Source organism: Sinocyclocheilus anshuiensis, unplaced genomic scaffold (genome assembly GCF_001515605.1).
Source record: "Sinocyclocheilus anshuiensis isolate Anshui unplaced genomic scaffold, SAMN03320099.WGS_v1.1 scaffold508, whole genome shotgun sequence".
Lineage (NCBI taxonomy): Eukaryota > Metazoa > Chordata > Actinopteri > Cypriniformes > Cyprinidae > Sinocyclocheilus > Sinocyclocheilus anshuiensis.
In genome coordinates, this window is record NW_015555744.1 from 27,269 (window position 1) to 43,000 (window position 15,732).

Genomic DNA, 15,732 nt, shown 5'->3' on the forward strand with positions numbered 1-15,732 from the left:
TTTTCAGACCGATGAGCTTTGTAAAAATCGACACGTTTCAGAAAGGCGGGGCATAGAGGAGAAACAATAATGTACAGTATGTGGAAAATAATGTGTTTTTTGAACCTTAAACCGCATAAACACATTTCATTACACCAAATACACAAAATACTGTTCTTTTTAGCAGCATCATATGACCCCTTTAAATGATCAGAAAAAGACCACATCACAACTGTCACGAATCCGGTCTATAAACTTTGGTTCTCTCACCACCAGAGGTCACCCGCCCTCCACATGGACTCTCACACTACACAGACTGTTACGCCTCACCCTGGACTACATTTCCCATACTCCATTGCACTAATCACAAGCTCACCTGAAACCAATCACACACAGCTGCTACCAATAACACACACTATATAAATCAGTCTCACACCACCATTCAACGCTGAGTATTGTTTAGCGTTTATCACTTTGATAGCTACTTTACGGAGCCTGCCCTAGTTTTCATAATCTAGTCATAGTCATAGTCTTGCCTGTTTTCCTGGTTCCTGATTCTTGCCACGTATCTTGGATTAACCCTTTGCTTGCTGTTTCGGACTGTGTTTGCTCCTCGCCTGGCCTTATGCTCACGTTTACGGATTACCCCTCTTTTCAAGCCCTCTGGATTACGTTTGCTATCGTCTGACTCCAGCCCGTTTAGGATTGCTCTTTTGTCTTGCCTGTGCCATACGTGTTTGCTGTTGTTCGACACTGCCTATGTATTTGACTAATTGTTTTTATTAATGTGTTTATTAATAAAAGCTTGCACATGGATCCGCACGCCTCTCGTCCCGTCAGCCCCGTAACAACAACTTTGAGAAAAAATTAATTAGTTGCAAACACTAAAATTTTCCGTTTTCTTTACATAGCCTAAAAATATCAGCATATTTTTCGGGTGATTTTTTTTAAGTTTAGGTCTTTATATAAAATTATTGATAAATTGTAAAAAATAATAATATAACTACTGATACTGAATTTCTGATAGGAGGCCAGATGTGGCATATCATGTCATACCATGACATTAAATTTTATTGTTTTATTTGATAAATTACATGGGTTACATAAATGATTTGAGCAGACCTCTCTGTCTCAGAAAACATTTTGTCATTATGCTTCGGAGTAATTTTTTTATTAAATATTGTACAAAAAGAATACTCATTCAAGCGGTTTTGTTCTTCTCTCATTAAATTGCATTATGTACATATCAGCCTTCAGCTACTAAAATATCACTGGATTTATTTACCTTATTCATGGAAAATCTTTGAAAGATATTCAGAGTTTATGTGAGGCATTAAACAAGCAAATTAGATATTGACCATCAGAATTAGGCCTACATTCTGCTTTGTTTACTGACTCTGAAATAATCAACACAAATTCTTTAGCGTTAGGCTATTTTGATAGATTTCTTCAGTCTATTTTTGTAGTATCATCTGTTTCAGAAAATTCAGCACAGGAAGTTACGTAGATACATACAAAATAAATACATACATACATGCAATACATACATAAATAAGCAAGCTGTGAATAGACGCTGACATCACACATTTGTTCATATATCAGCGACTCAAATACTGTTAGCCTTTGAGACCATAGGAAAACTACTAACTAAATCAAGTCCCACCTTACATTTATTTTTTCTCGAGAAGATGTTTCTCTCAGATAATATGGGAAGATGATCACAATTTCCATTTCATGCTGAATTTTAATCGTTTTCAATGACAAACACAGTGTGAAATTAACCTAGGCTTCAAAAAAGCTGCAAGTGAAAAGTCTGGCCTCACAGGACTAACCACAGCACATCCCTAATAACTAAACTCTAAAGAATCAGTGATTGAACCGAATAGAGCTTGCAGGTGGTGAAATTCCAGTAGATCTTGTTTAATTGACATATTGATTGTGATCTGCATTTGTGTGTGTTGGGCACAGAAGAAAGATCGAGTGAGAGAAGGAAGTCAAATTGAAACCATTCGTCACAAGCTGATCTTGCTTATAAAGAAAATCGATGTCAACTGTAGCAAAGACAGTGGTTGCACATTCATCTCGACAGAGGAATAATTACCTTCATCCTCTAGTGATGTTAGAAAAGCAGCCTGCTGCTAATATTTCACACTCAGAGATGACTACTGTGATTCTGCACTCGTGCATGCTCACACATTAGTGTATAGGCCTAATAATAATGAAAGCAATCAGGTGTGCAGATAAACGCACTGACATATTGTAGATCATTATAGTGTGAAGGACTCTTAAAGGGATAGTTGACTCAAAAATGAAATGGCATCATGATGTCGTTCCAAACCTGTATGACTACCTTACTTCTTTGGAACACAAAAGAAGGTGTCTGGAATCATGGGTTCGAAACGGACTTTTATTATGTAGACAGAAAAACACTAAGGCACATTTTTGTGCAAAATATAGCTTTCTGCATTCCCACCACACTCTCCAACTTTATGACTGATCATCTATAAAACCAAAGAATAGAAGGGGATAGAATCTATGTGTTTGGGTTTAAAACAGGAAGTCTTTGTCCTTTTTTCCCATCTCTCTTTTGCTTTTTTCCTTTTTCAATTTTCTGCACATCAAAAGCAGATGCCTTGCCCTCCGTCTCCACTGGGAAATCTGACGGTTCTCAGACCTTATTAAGCACAAACTCAACATTCTATGAGATTTTACGGAGTTCTAGCTCAGTGATCAGTGGTAGATTGAAGCAATTATCTGCAGTGGTTTTGAGCATTAACTATGGTGCTAGAGCTCAAGACAAATTTCTGTCAATTAAACATGAGCCTCGAAGCTTTCGGTCTTTTCTGCTGAGCACTGTTCTCACATAAACGCTCCCTCAGTGTGCCTGTTAGATGTTTCAGATGCGCTGCCATCCCCATCAAAGCTAAAAATAGAAGCTTCTCTCTCTCTCCTTGCCAAGCCTCAGTCCTGTTCTTTCCTGTGAGTGTGAGTTAGAGAGAGGACACGTTCAGATTCACCTTCATCATAATTCAACATTCTCCTCTGGGCAAGGAAGGTATCCACTTAAAGCAAAAACTTGGAAGATGTCCACCATAAATTGCTGAATGGGTAGCTGTGCTGCTGAAAGCTGCCAAGCGTGTTCACAAATAAATGTGATCTGATCCACGCGTACGTTTGATGTTCTGCTGAATGGACAGCTTGGACAGACACTATTGTTAGGCTAAAATAGGAGCAGGAAGGGAACTCTATTCAGGACCACATAGAGCTCCATCAGTTTGATAATTCATTGATAGTTATTTCTCGAAATGTCTTTCTTTCTATTCTTAGTTTTCTCAAAATTTTTAAAGGATGTTCAATAACAAAAACTTGAATTCTATTAAATATTATTAAAAATATATTTGAAACACTGAAATGTATTAAACTTATTATTAATATATTGTTCAATTTTAAAATAAAATATATGTATATTTGTAATATTGTATATTTTGTAAAATTATATATATATATATACAGTATATCTATATATATATATATAATTTTTAATTGTAAAATGTAATGTAATGAAATGTAAAAAATAATATAGTAAACATTTTATACAAATATGTTTAATACAATATCATATTTTGATATATTTACAGTAGGACATTTACAAAATATCTTGATGGAACATGATCTTTACTTAATATCCTAATGATTTTTGGCATAAAAGAAAAATCTATAATTTTGACCCATACAATGTATTTTGGCAATTGCTACAAATATACCCCAGCGACTTAAGACTGGTTTAGTGGTCCAGGGTCACGTATATAAAAAAAAAAATTTAAATAAAGGAGTACACCAAAATGCTTTCTGTCTTCTAATACAATACCTAATGCATTCATTTTTTTTTGTACATAATACTGCTGAATCTTTCTCTCTAAGCCACTTGTTTATTCATGACTGGAGGCAAAACAAAATCATTCTTTCAGCACAACATTCATTCATCTATAAAACAGTCAGGTGGCAGAGGTGCCAAATGTAGATGTGGAAATAATCCAGAAAAGCTGCAAATAACTGCATGTCATTACATGCCAGGGAACTAAACTGCTTGTTCATTATCATCATCTTTATTTCTAGCTCAGTCCCTGATAATTAATGGTATAATTACTAAATTATATTTCTTAATTTTATGCTAAGGTGTACAGCTAGAATGATTGTGTTGGTTTCTTTTTACTTCCCGCTGACACTGTGATGTATGACAATGCAGCCTAAATTAGAGATTACACTTTTCAGGCGTGAAAAAAATAATAATGAGAACATCTGTCAGATCGAGACAGCCCAGTTCTGAACGGCATTTGTTTTAAAGGCAGATGAATTTAATATTGTCTCAAAAGCTTGAGAAGGGTCACACACAGGAATATTTCATTCCAATGTTATGCAATATTTTTTTGTTTTACATTAAAAGAGGGTTTAAAAAGCTGTTAAAGCTGTGCATGAGTAGAAAATGTAGAAAATCTGTGTGAATCTCCACTGGTTAGACCATAATCACTTTTGCAGTTTAAACACTGACAAGAGTGAGAAATTGATCCGTTTATTTTGTAAGTAACAAAATGATCCTTCACATAACAAATCGCCCTGATTCAGGGGATTGAAAGAGACAGAGTAGTTGAAAGAAAAAATGAGTGCCATAGAATAAGAGGAAAAGAATGCAAGAGTCGAGAGTTAGCAGTGTGACATTGGCAAAAGCATTGCGTGGCAAAGCAGTGCTGAATGAGAAGAGACCCTACAGCCACTGAAAGTCAGTCGTGTCAGAGCACAGAGCAGGAAAAACAAAACCCAAGTTAATATTCCTCAATTTCACTGGCTAAAAGAACAACCAAAATCTGCCACAAGCACATTTTCTCCTCAGCTAGTGGTGAGAAACAGTTCAGGAGAAGTGCATGGCTCTGGGCAAAGTGAATTCTATCACATTCTGAGGACCATTACATGATCAAGCAACTGCTGTAGACGCGGGGGAACGTGTCACTGAGCCCTCTGTTGTCATAATTGAGAGAGAACAAGAGTGAGAAAGAGAGGCTGGCAGTAACAGGAAATCCTGAATCATGCTGGCTTTTGATCTGCTCCATCTGCCATGGCATCATGTGAACAAACTGCGACATTCAGTCACCAAAGTTGCCAAGCAGTCAAAGATTATCATTCACAGTTGTCTATATGACGAATATCAGCAGGAGCTGAGCGATACTATTGCATTATGCATTCCAGTGTACAGAGATATCCACCTTATTTTTCAATGCGGAAGTAAGCTGTTTTCTGTGAATGTGTGAGACTTCCGGTTCATTAGCCGCTGTAGGGAAATAATGAGAAGAATTACAAAGTGCAGACCACAAACCAGTGTGTTCATAAGATAAGACATTCAAATAATATGGTAAGACACACCCGTTTGCAATATCAAGCAGCAAAACAAGCTGTTTTGTACAGCTAAAAATAGCTGGACGCGGATGAGACCAGACCCACAGAATTTACAAATGGCCTCTTATGGAAAAATAAGGTGGATACCTTACAGTACAGGAGATATTCCATGATGCATTATGGGGAGATGTGAGGATTTAGCAGTTTTATAGCATGGAATATGAAAGTGTAAGCAAGCAATGTTGAATTTGAAATATTGTCTGGGTTAATTGTCATTGTTTTTTACACTGTCAAAAAAATTTTTTGTAAATAAATGAAGAAAAAGATTATTGGAGTACGTTTTACAAGAAAACGTCAAATTAAAAAGATTTAAAAATGAAAAGAAAACAAGATTTCTTGTTCAGTCTTTTAACTTCAAAAATTCATGCTTAATTGAATGTCACTGCCATTTCTTTGCAATTAATTGTGAAATTTACTAGCAATTTCTCAGACCAATTTTTTTCAGTGTAGCCCTTGTTACCATAACTAAACAGAAAAAATATATATATAAATTAAACTATTATGTAAATTAAATAAATGACACATTTACATTATTTCCATTAAAATATAAATTTAATGTATAATAAGTAAGGTTTAATTGACGATGGGCCATTGAATTATTAGAAAATGATGCACACCCAAGGTGGTAATGTGGCCACGACATGAAGCGGAACTACTTTAGCCATGAAAAAAACATTGCACACCTTAAAATGTTCGTCAGCTAATCAGATTGAAGCATTCAACAGCCCTGTAGTACAATATAATATGATTTAATATAAAACAATATACATATATTTAATATATATAAATATTTATATTTTGTTTTTTTGTAATTTATACATTATGTTGCTTCGGGGGAAAAAAAGTCAGAACACAACTTTTTGTCTGCAGAATGTTGTTGTAATGGTATCTACCAGCAGGGCCTAACTGCTGAAGCAAAGCAGCCAAAAATAGTCCTAGATCAGAGGAAACTCCAATGTAACTGAATGGAGCTTCATGCTGCACCACTTAGAAATAAATACTTGCTTTTTATGTCTATGAATTTTCTTTCTTGGTCTAAAAGCTTTTATTAGTATTTGGGTTTAAGCTAATTCAGCTGCTTTTTGTATCTATGAATTTGCTATACACTTTCGTCTCTACAGCCATTTAAAATCATGTTTGATTTCAATGACTTTGAACTTTTGGTTTTATTCCTTCTCTCATCAGAAACGTCTGCATATAACACCAGCGCCTGTCAAAAGAAGTCAAAAGCATTTTAATAAAGATGTATCTATCCACACACACCTTCTCTATGTGCTCCAGCCTGCCATGCTCTAAAGGGAGCTAAATGGCATTTAGCTGCAGCGTGCTCTGTCTCAATTAGATTGCAGTGTCTCAATGTGCTCCGAGCGCTGAAAGCAATGCCCCCACCGCACCTCAGCACAGCATGTTTTTTTACATTCCGTTTTGCTGACATGACATCAGAACCACTAACACCTCTCTGATTCGCCGTGGGGACGTCATGACATTTATTTCTCCATTCAACACGCTCATCTCCATTTAATAACATTTCTTTCTCATTGTGTTTTCACTGGTGTCAACACTCTGTTTGGTAATACAGAACCTGGCAACAATCAACACAATCACTTGTTGCTGAGGCGACCTTGGTGGTCTTTGTCTGGAGTGGGTCTTTAAGCTGTGTGAGGTGGTCACGATGCAGGGAATTAACTCTGAAATGCTCCCAGGGAAAATAAGGTGAGAAAATAGCTCCGTTTGTTCACAGAACAAATAGGATTTTACATTCTGAAGACCTCTCAGTCTTTCAGATGATGACAGACCTAAAGGGAATTTGTGAGAATGTTGTTGAATTTGTGTCAGCCTTAAATCTTAAAAAGGTCAAACGTGAATTATATTTCATTCCTTGCAAGGCAGTGTTCCGGGTTTTCAGCCGTTTGAGGAGACCGCAGATCTCTGCTTGGCCCTGTCTTGCATGCAAATGCTCTGAGTGTATTAGGAGGTGAGCTGAAATTATTTGTCTGGATTTGTGAGGATTTGTAAGGATCTAGCATTGTGCTACTCTGGCATAGTAGCACTTCTTGGATTTATAATTAATCTGATGTATAAATGGCTTTGATTAAATCAAATGTCTGCAAAATGAATGCATTTAAATCTTATGTAATTCTTTACCTTGTTATAAAATCTACCCTTCTGCAGAGTTGATTTTCTGCTCCAGTGAAACACATGAAACAGCTAATAAATCTTTTGTGTTTGTGTGAATATTACAGAAAGTTTATTACTAACTAAACAAACTAAACCTGTGACAGAGGTAGATCTCTGAGCAATACACTGCAAGTATTTCATGTAGCAGTTGACTGACAGAATATGGCGGTGGTTTCGACAGAAAACTCATGTGATGCAAGAACACCTGGGGATGTTGTAGAGACATTTCTAACAACATATGTAGCTATGCCGCTTTCTTAAAGGGGTCATAGGATGCCCATTTTCCACAAGTTGATATGATTCTTTAGGGTCTTAATGAAAAGTCTGTAACATAGTTTGGTTAAAATTTCTCAATGGTAGTGTAAAAAACACCTTTTTTACCCTGTCAAAAACAGCTCTTTTCAGATCAAGACAGCTCACTCAGGGCGGGTCTGAGGTAAGACACCACTCTAGTCTGTGCTGAAACACTACTGTCAATCAAACTATCGTGGGAGGGGCCTGTCTGTGTGACGTCACACAGACAGGAATCTGAGATCGGCTCGATTTGAGAAAGGGGTAAACATTTAACCAGATTTAAAAAAAAACACTGGGTGGATTTTTATCATTATAGGGTGGTTGTGTACACACACTGCCAACACACATTTCAGTTCAAACCACTTGCAAAAGTGCATGTAGCATCCTATGACCCCTTTAACAAACCTTGTTTTGGGGTCTTGGATCATTCCAAAACATTGGACATTTGAGGAGCTTCCCACTAGAATAACTGGAGGGGTGCTTTAAATGCCAAGACTGTTAGACAAAATAAGAGGAAGAGTAATAGTGTGTGTGAGACAGAGAGAGAGAGATGAGGGGGAGATACACAGAAGCGAGTGAGAGGTGGGGGAGAGAAATAAATATTTGCCAGAGGGAAGATACAGAAAACAAGCTTTACAGATGCTCAGTTCAAGCCATGTTGCCATAGCAACTACTCCAAATGAGATCTTTTTTCCTAGAGGAAAGCCCCTCTCTCCTAAAGCAATACACTATCATTCCTCAGGAATCTCGGTCTATTAATGGATCTGTTGAAGATTCAGTTCAGCTGTACTGATGAAAGTTCACAAGAACAAAAGGACACTCTATTTTTTACCAGGATTGGAAAAGTGTGGATTTGAATAATGACAGTTTGGATGTGCAAGGTCAAATCGATGATTAAAACAACAGGCTCCTGAACCTTTATAATGCGTTACCACATTACAGTAATCACTAACGTTATAAAGTGCCTTATTTTTGACAAGACATTTTCAATAATTAAATAATATTATAACTAAAAAATGTTCACTGTGCCTTAAAACGTACAGTACCACATTTCCCACATTTATACTGATTTTGATCCCGAAAGAAAGAACGAGACAATAGTCATTGAAAAATGTATGGTAACACTTTACTTGAAGGGGTGTGCATAAGACTGACATGACACCTACATAATCATGACATGACACCTAAAGATGACATTGTTTGAGATGTCTTTGTTATGGGCTATGGTTAGGGGTAGGGGTAGGGTTAGGTGAAATAATGTCATATTTGCATTAAAAATGACATAACTGAGCGAATGACACTTAATGACAGTTGTCATAAACATGCATAAAACCTCCTTCATATTCATGACATGTGTCATGTCATGATTATGTAGGTGTCATGTCATGATTATGAAGGTGTCATGTCAGTCTTATGCACACCCCTTCAAGTAAAGTGTAACCAAATGTATTATAGTAGGCTAAATACTGTAAATATGTATTTGTTTTGGGTATGAAAATGTTTTAAATTACCATGTAACTTATTCAACAATATGTAGCCTACTTTTACAGCAAAATATGTCACTTAGGCTATTTCTTTATTCTCTTATATGCATTAGGGTATTTATCCTACATTTTATGGGCTTTAATTTAACGTTTACTGCATTGTTTTTATGTCATCATCTGTTGTATTCTGATGCATTATCACACAAACTACATGCATGAGCGCTTTACTGTAGCCTAGATTACCTGACTTGGGCTTGAAGGAAAGGAGGATATTGGCGGGACATCCAAAATCTTCAGGTCGTACATAACACCGTTAAGAATGACCGAGGGTCTGTGCACGTATCGCGTTTGGGTGGGGGTGTACGTCTCGGAGAAGTCACTGTAAATAAACTGACGGATGATAGAAGTTTTCCCGACTCCAGGCGCTCCGATGACGGCGATGCTCAGCGTCTCCACCATCCCGCGCCGATCAGGACTGCTGACGAACACTAGCGACCAAGAAGACGCCTGGAAAACTGCTCAACAAATCAAAACAATAAGGTGAATTGTGAGCGTGCGCCTTTTTGTGCTTAAACGCACTTCGCGGATGTTCAAATAAATACGATGCATGGATGCTTCTGATGCATTTCGCTATCTCTTTTGGTTAAGTATACCGTTAGTATCATGCGTTAATGAGTGCATCAACAAACCAACCAACTTCATTCACTGCGGCAGTTGCGCTGTCTTTTCTGCATTCCATTGGGGAACAGTCCTCAACGCTCCACAGTCAGCCCACGGTATTCCTACACGCACAGCTCTGGAGCTCAAAACCCGTCATTTTCCAGCAGCATCCATTTGGCAGCTCTCAGCATAACGTGTGCGCTTCGATCTCGAGGTTACCGTTGACCCTTTCTCCTCGTAACCTCTCATAGCTTCCCTCATAATCATCTCAGCAGTGCGTGCACCTCACCGAACGCCAAATGCAGTCTGCGCAAAGGTCCATCGTTACTCCGTAAGATTGTAGGTGGACTGTATCCGCACAGACCTCTCGTTGTCGTTGAAGCTGCACGTGAAGCAGTCTCCAGTCCGTGCTGTGCGGTTCTAAGCGCTGCTCCTCCGCGCGCCCTCATGTGATTCCTGACTGTTTTATTAGGCTTGCGCTGTTTACTGGCCATAAACAGCTCAAAAAGGTCCCTCAGAAATGACTTACATTATTGGAGGAATACAAGGTGAAAATATAAGGTAGCTGTCGTCGACTGCCTAGCTCAAACAGCTTCATAAACAAACGAAAGTATTGCTATTTAGCACGACACTGATGTACTGTTTATGATGCATAAAATTAAAGTACAAGATATCGAGTAAATAAAGTTTCAAATAAGAAATTTAAGTTACCATAGTAAAGTTAATTCGTATATTTCTTATCCGCCAAAAGAAAAAAAAAATGAAAGCCTGGAAAGGTCTGGAATCGTTTATTTGAGTGGCGCGGAGCTGAAGAGATTTCCCATTCCATTATCACTATTCCCATTCCCATCACATACGCTTCCATTCCATTCCGGGTTTTTAAATTGCCGCTCCTCGCTCACTAGCCAGAGAAACCCGCTCCATCCATCCTCAAGAGTCTCAAAAACCGCTTCTCACAATCTTACAAACCCACTAACGTTCACTAGAAGCATGCATGGATCTAGACACAAAACAGGTAACGTTGTTACCAACTTCTGCTTTTCAGATTTAATGGTCATCTGCAGGAATCGTTACAGTGTCTCTAAGTCCAGAGCTTTTAATTTCTCCAGTCTCATTTGGATAATAGAAGTGCTGGGCGAAACAGCATTGACTGTGATCTTCTCTAATGATATCTGGATTACTAACCTTGAAACACATTCATCCAATTTGTCCAATTTGATTTACAAGAAAGATTAATTGCTCTGGGTTTTTGTCCTCTCTGCAGTCCACATCTAAAATGATACATTTTCTCCCTCTATCTCCATTCTTAAACCTGATAAATAGTCGGGAGACATATGTCAGATTGTCAGTATGTGCACAACTCTACAGTAATGGCCATTAAACATCAATCATGAATGCTAGAACATCTATGTAGCTTTCAATTGCCAGGCCAAGTTCATTAGTTTGAGCAATAGATTACAACCCAAGCCCCCCATCTTCCTTGCTTAGATTGCTTGCCATCAGCTTCAAATTTGAGCTTCTGGCTTGGCATATGATTGCACTTCCACTGAATTATATGGTCGGATACACAATTGCGGCCCCTAGCTCCTTTAATACTCTACATTACTGTAATTTCATCACCACGGGACAGTCAACACAACAAAGAGGAAATTGCGCTTAAACTTGAGCTCAGCAAGGATTCATACTGTACTGAATAAAAAGGGGATATGAACATGTCCATCATAGCTTCCAAACAGAACATGCAAAAAAACCCTACCAAACAAAAATATTGCTAAAACTCTACAGAACTACTCTACACAACCAATTATGAGTAATCGCAGACTTTACCAAATGTTTTAGTGAAGGACTGGATGATGCATGCCTGCAAACCATAATTAATGGCATTTCTTGAAACCTTTGCAACCCCAGCTTAGGTAAGACAGCCTATTAGTTTCACTCAAGAAAATGTCATTAGATGAGATACAGGTTCAACTTGTGCCCGCCAGGATTTCACATTTACTATAAGGTGATATTTGGAAGTCCAGTTTAAATGAGTTAGTTTGCAGCATGGTGCCTGTTTGAGTCATATTGCCTAAGAGTATGAATGAATAAAACAATATACAAGGTGTTAGGACTGTAACTGAAGCAGACAAGAGTAGTCACTTATAGTCTTGAAGTATTAAAATATATTGACTTGCATACATTTTGCTGAGGGATTACACATTTCTGAAGCACTTTTTGGACGGTCCATGTTATGTAAGCCAAGGGTTTAGGTTTAGTTTTAATGCTTTTTATTTTAGTTTTATTTATTTTTTATTTTTATTCTCCAGGCCGGAATAATTACACTTTAAATCAACGGGTAATATACTTTTTTAATTTCTATAACAGATGCATTCATGACAGAATCCAACAAAAAGTAAAGCAAAATTCTTTGCTGCACATCTCCTTGTAGTCATCCCTACGACTAAACCCACAGAATATAACACATACAGAATCAACAAACTATGATTAAAAGAAAAACAATAATCAATATTATTTGGGAACTTCTAAGTGTACACACAACATTGTGTGTGTGCCAGGTCAGCAGTGTTTTGCCTGGTGGTATTTTACATTAAGCTTGATAGAGGTCTGTCCACCTTGTCAACATCGTTTAAAAGAAATGAAAAATTAACTACATTTCCCTGTCCTGTAAAGAACGAGAGAAGAAACCTGTTCAGTGAACAAGTTGTTTTGCAAAGCAGGAGACTTAATGTGCATCGCATTCAGTGTGATTTAAGACATATTCATACCATAAAGAATATCACTTTCTGCAGGATGATCTTTAGGAGTCTAGTCTCCCTCACAGATCCAACATTTTAACACAAACACACACACACACACACACACACACACACACACACACACTAAATTAACAACCCACCCAAATATATGGGCATGTACATAGTCATTCAGGGGAATAAGAGAGGACAGGGAATATTGCCAGGAGGAGGAACAGAGCATGCAGCATGTTACATCTCCAACTCGCACACACACACAACTGATACACAGCACACAAAAGACAGTAGTAATTAAAAATAAACCCAGCTTAATAGCAAAACATGACTGCAAACTTAGTCATCACCAAATACAGAGATATTTTGAAGACAGAGAAAAAGTTTACTCAGCAATTGTGTAGTGCTTCTGGATAAACACACAGCATTCCCTTAAAAGAAATTGCGGGAGATCTAAATGACTGAGGAATGACCAGGGAGACCTCTAATAAAACAGAACAAAAAATAAATAAAGATTTGAACTGTTTGTGTGAATACAAACCCAGCGACCCATTGTCTGATTATTAAGACTAAATTAAAAACAGCAGTGTTGAAAGGTTTCTCTCAACTGTGGTAAACACACCCTTCCTACAACTGGATGGATGAGGAATACAAGCTGGTCTAAAACTCTGAGATCATCTGTGTATGATGCTTGACCTCTATGAGGGGGAAAAACAATCACCCAGGATAAACAGTGAAGCAATCATGTAGTACAGGAATGAAATTTGCTGAGTAGAACACCTGCACATATGTGAATTAAAGATGATATCTTTATATTTTGTGTGTCGTATTTTACTGTAATTGTAATATTTTAAAGACTGCAGGATGGAAACAGGTGGGATAAAGAAGGGTGTTGGGAATGGACAAAATAATGAAGAAAAATTCCTTGGGATTCAGTCAATGCTGAAAGCACAGTCTGAGGGAAATGCAAGACAGCAGGGGTTCTTTCTCTGACTGGTCCAATCAAGTTTCAGTCACCCAAACGATGCCTGGGAACTGCAGTTTCCTGTTGGTTTCCCGCCACTTCAGCTCTTCAGCACCAACTCATAGCACTGGAACACAAACTGAGACACCTCCGGCGCTCTGCACTTTATCGACAGCTGAAACAGGAAAGAAACACAGAGAGAGAGAGAGAGAGAGAGAGAGAGAGAGAGAGAGAGTAGAATAAAATACAGACACACTGGCAAGTATCAATTTAAATTTCATAAAATTGTTAAGTGAAGATTTGAGGGCATGCTAAGAAAATTAAGACATTACAAAATGGAGAAAAAGAAGGTGAGAGAAAATAAACGCTAGTAATGCTGAAAGCCTGCCAACACACTAATACAAAATAAATCTTCTTCACTGTGCCAAGAGCACAAAATTACAAACACTGCCATGAAGAAGATCAAAACAAGCTTACACTTCATGACTAACACTTCCAATTATTAGCTGAAGAAAAGGTTCTTACATTAATTTCTAATCTGAAAGCACAACATTACTTGCACCAGGCATATATAAAATAAATTCTATAAATGTACAGTGCACCACTGCTCAAACGTTTGGGGTCAAGTAAGACCTAAAAAGAAATTAATACTTTCATTCATACATTAACTGAATCAAAAGTGACAATAAAGACATTTATAATGTTATAAAGCTGATATCAAATAAATGCTGTTCTTTTGAACTTCAAAGAAACCTTAAAAAAATGCATCATGGTTTCCACAAAATTATTACAAAGCACAACTGTTTACAATATTAATAATAAGAAATGTTTCTTGAACACCAAATGAGCACATTAGAATGATTTCAGACGGATCATGTGACACTGAAGACTGGAGTAATGGCTGCTGAAATAAATTACATTTTAAAATATGTGACCCTGGACCACAAAACCAGTCTTAAGGCGCAGGTGTATATTTGTAGCAATAGCCAAAAATACATTGTATGGGTCAAAATTATTGATTTTTCTTTTATGCCAAAAATCATTAGGATATTAAGTAAAGATCATGTTCCATCAAGATATTTTGTAAATTTCCTACCGTAAATATATTAAAACTTCATTTTTGATTAGTAATATGTATTGCTAAGAATTTTATTTAGACAACTTTAAAGGCAATTTTCTCAATATTTAGATTTTTTTGCACCCTCAGATTCCAGATTTTCAAATAGTTGTATCTCGGCCAAATATTGTCCTATCCTAACAAACCATACATCAATGGAAAGCTTATTTATTAGCTTTCAGATGATGTATAAATCTCAATTTCAAGTTTTGTGGTCCAGGGTCACATGTGTTAAAATAGAAAACAGTTCACTTAAACGGTAATATTTCACCGGATTACTGTTTTATTATATTTTGGATCAAATACATGCAGCCTTGGTGAGCATTAGATACTTCTTTCAAAAACATTATAAAAAGTCTTGCCAACCCCAAACATCTGAATGGTGTTGAATATTTCTGCCTTTACTCCTTTTTGAGAAACAATTTAAACTAACCACCTGTAGCAAATTCATAAGCAAGCTGTGTTTACTTGCTGTGAGTCACATAAAAAGCTGTTCCTCCTAAAAGGATCTCATGTGGCACTAACAGAATAATAGACAAACAAATGCAGACTAATGCCAGAGGAGCAACTGCGCTTGGAGAGGTCGACACGAGTGGAGACCTCCATCTACTGCAACACCTGCTTCCTCTTTTGTCAAGTGAGCGCTGCAGCAGACTTGAGGCTTCTCACGGACCAACCATACAGAGGATAATCAGAAAGCTTGTGTTTACTGCGCAACAGGACATCAGAAGTGCGAAAGGGAAAGAGATGAGCGTGAGGGAGAGCTCAATGGCACAATTTATCCCTCCCAAACCCAAGAGTTCTCTCTGGGCTTCTATTGGCGCTTTTCCACTGCATGGTACGGCTCGGTACGGTTCA

At 37.4% G+C, this 15,732-nt stretch overlaps 2 protein-coding genes across 2 annotated transcripts in view; both read right to left on the reverse strand.

Annotated features, from left to right (window-relative positions):
- The window catches only part of LOC107673395 (ras-like protein family member 10B), a 13,026-nt gene extending 3,072 nt beyond the window's left edge, over positions 1-9,954 (reverse strand). Inside the window, exon 1 of the mRNA XM_016466972.1 lies at positions 9,627-9,954. Coding sequence (XP_016322458.1) covers positions 9,627-9,842 — 216 coding nt within the window. The 5' untranslated portion in view covers positions 9,843-9,954. The remainder of the gene's footprint in view (positions 1-9,626) is intronic.
- Positions 9,955-12,396: 2,442 nt separating this feature from the next.
- The window catches only part of ap1b1 (adaptor related protein complex 1 subunit beta 1), a 32,871-nt gene continuing 29,535 nt past the window's right edge, over positions 12,397-15,732 (reverse strand). The window contains exon 24 of the mRNA XM_016466904.1: positions 12,397-13,932. Within this exon, the coding sequence (XP_016322390.1) occupies positions 13,858-13,932 (75 nt within the window). The 3' untranslated portion in view covers positions 12,397-13,857. The remainder of the gene's footprint in view (positions 13,933-15,732) is intronic.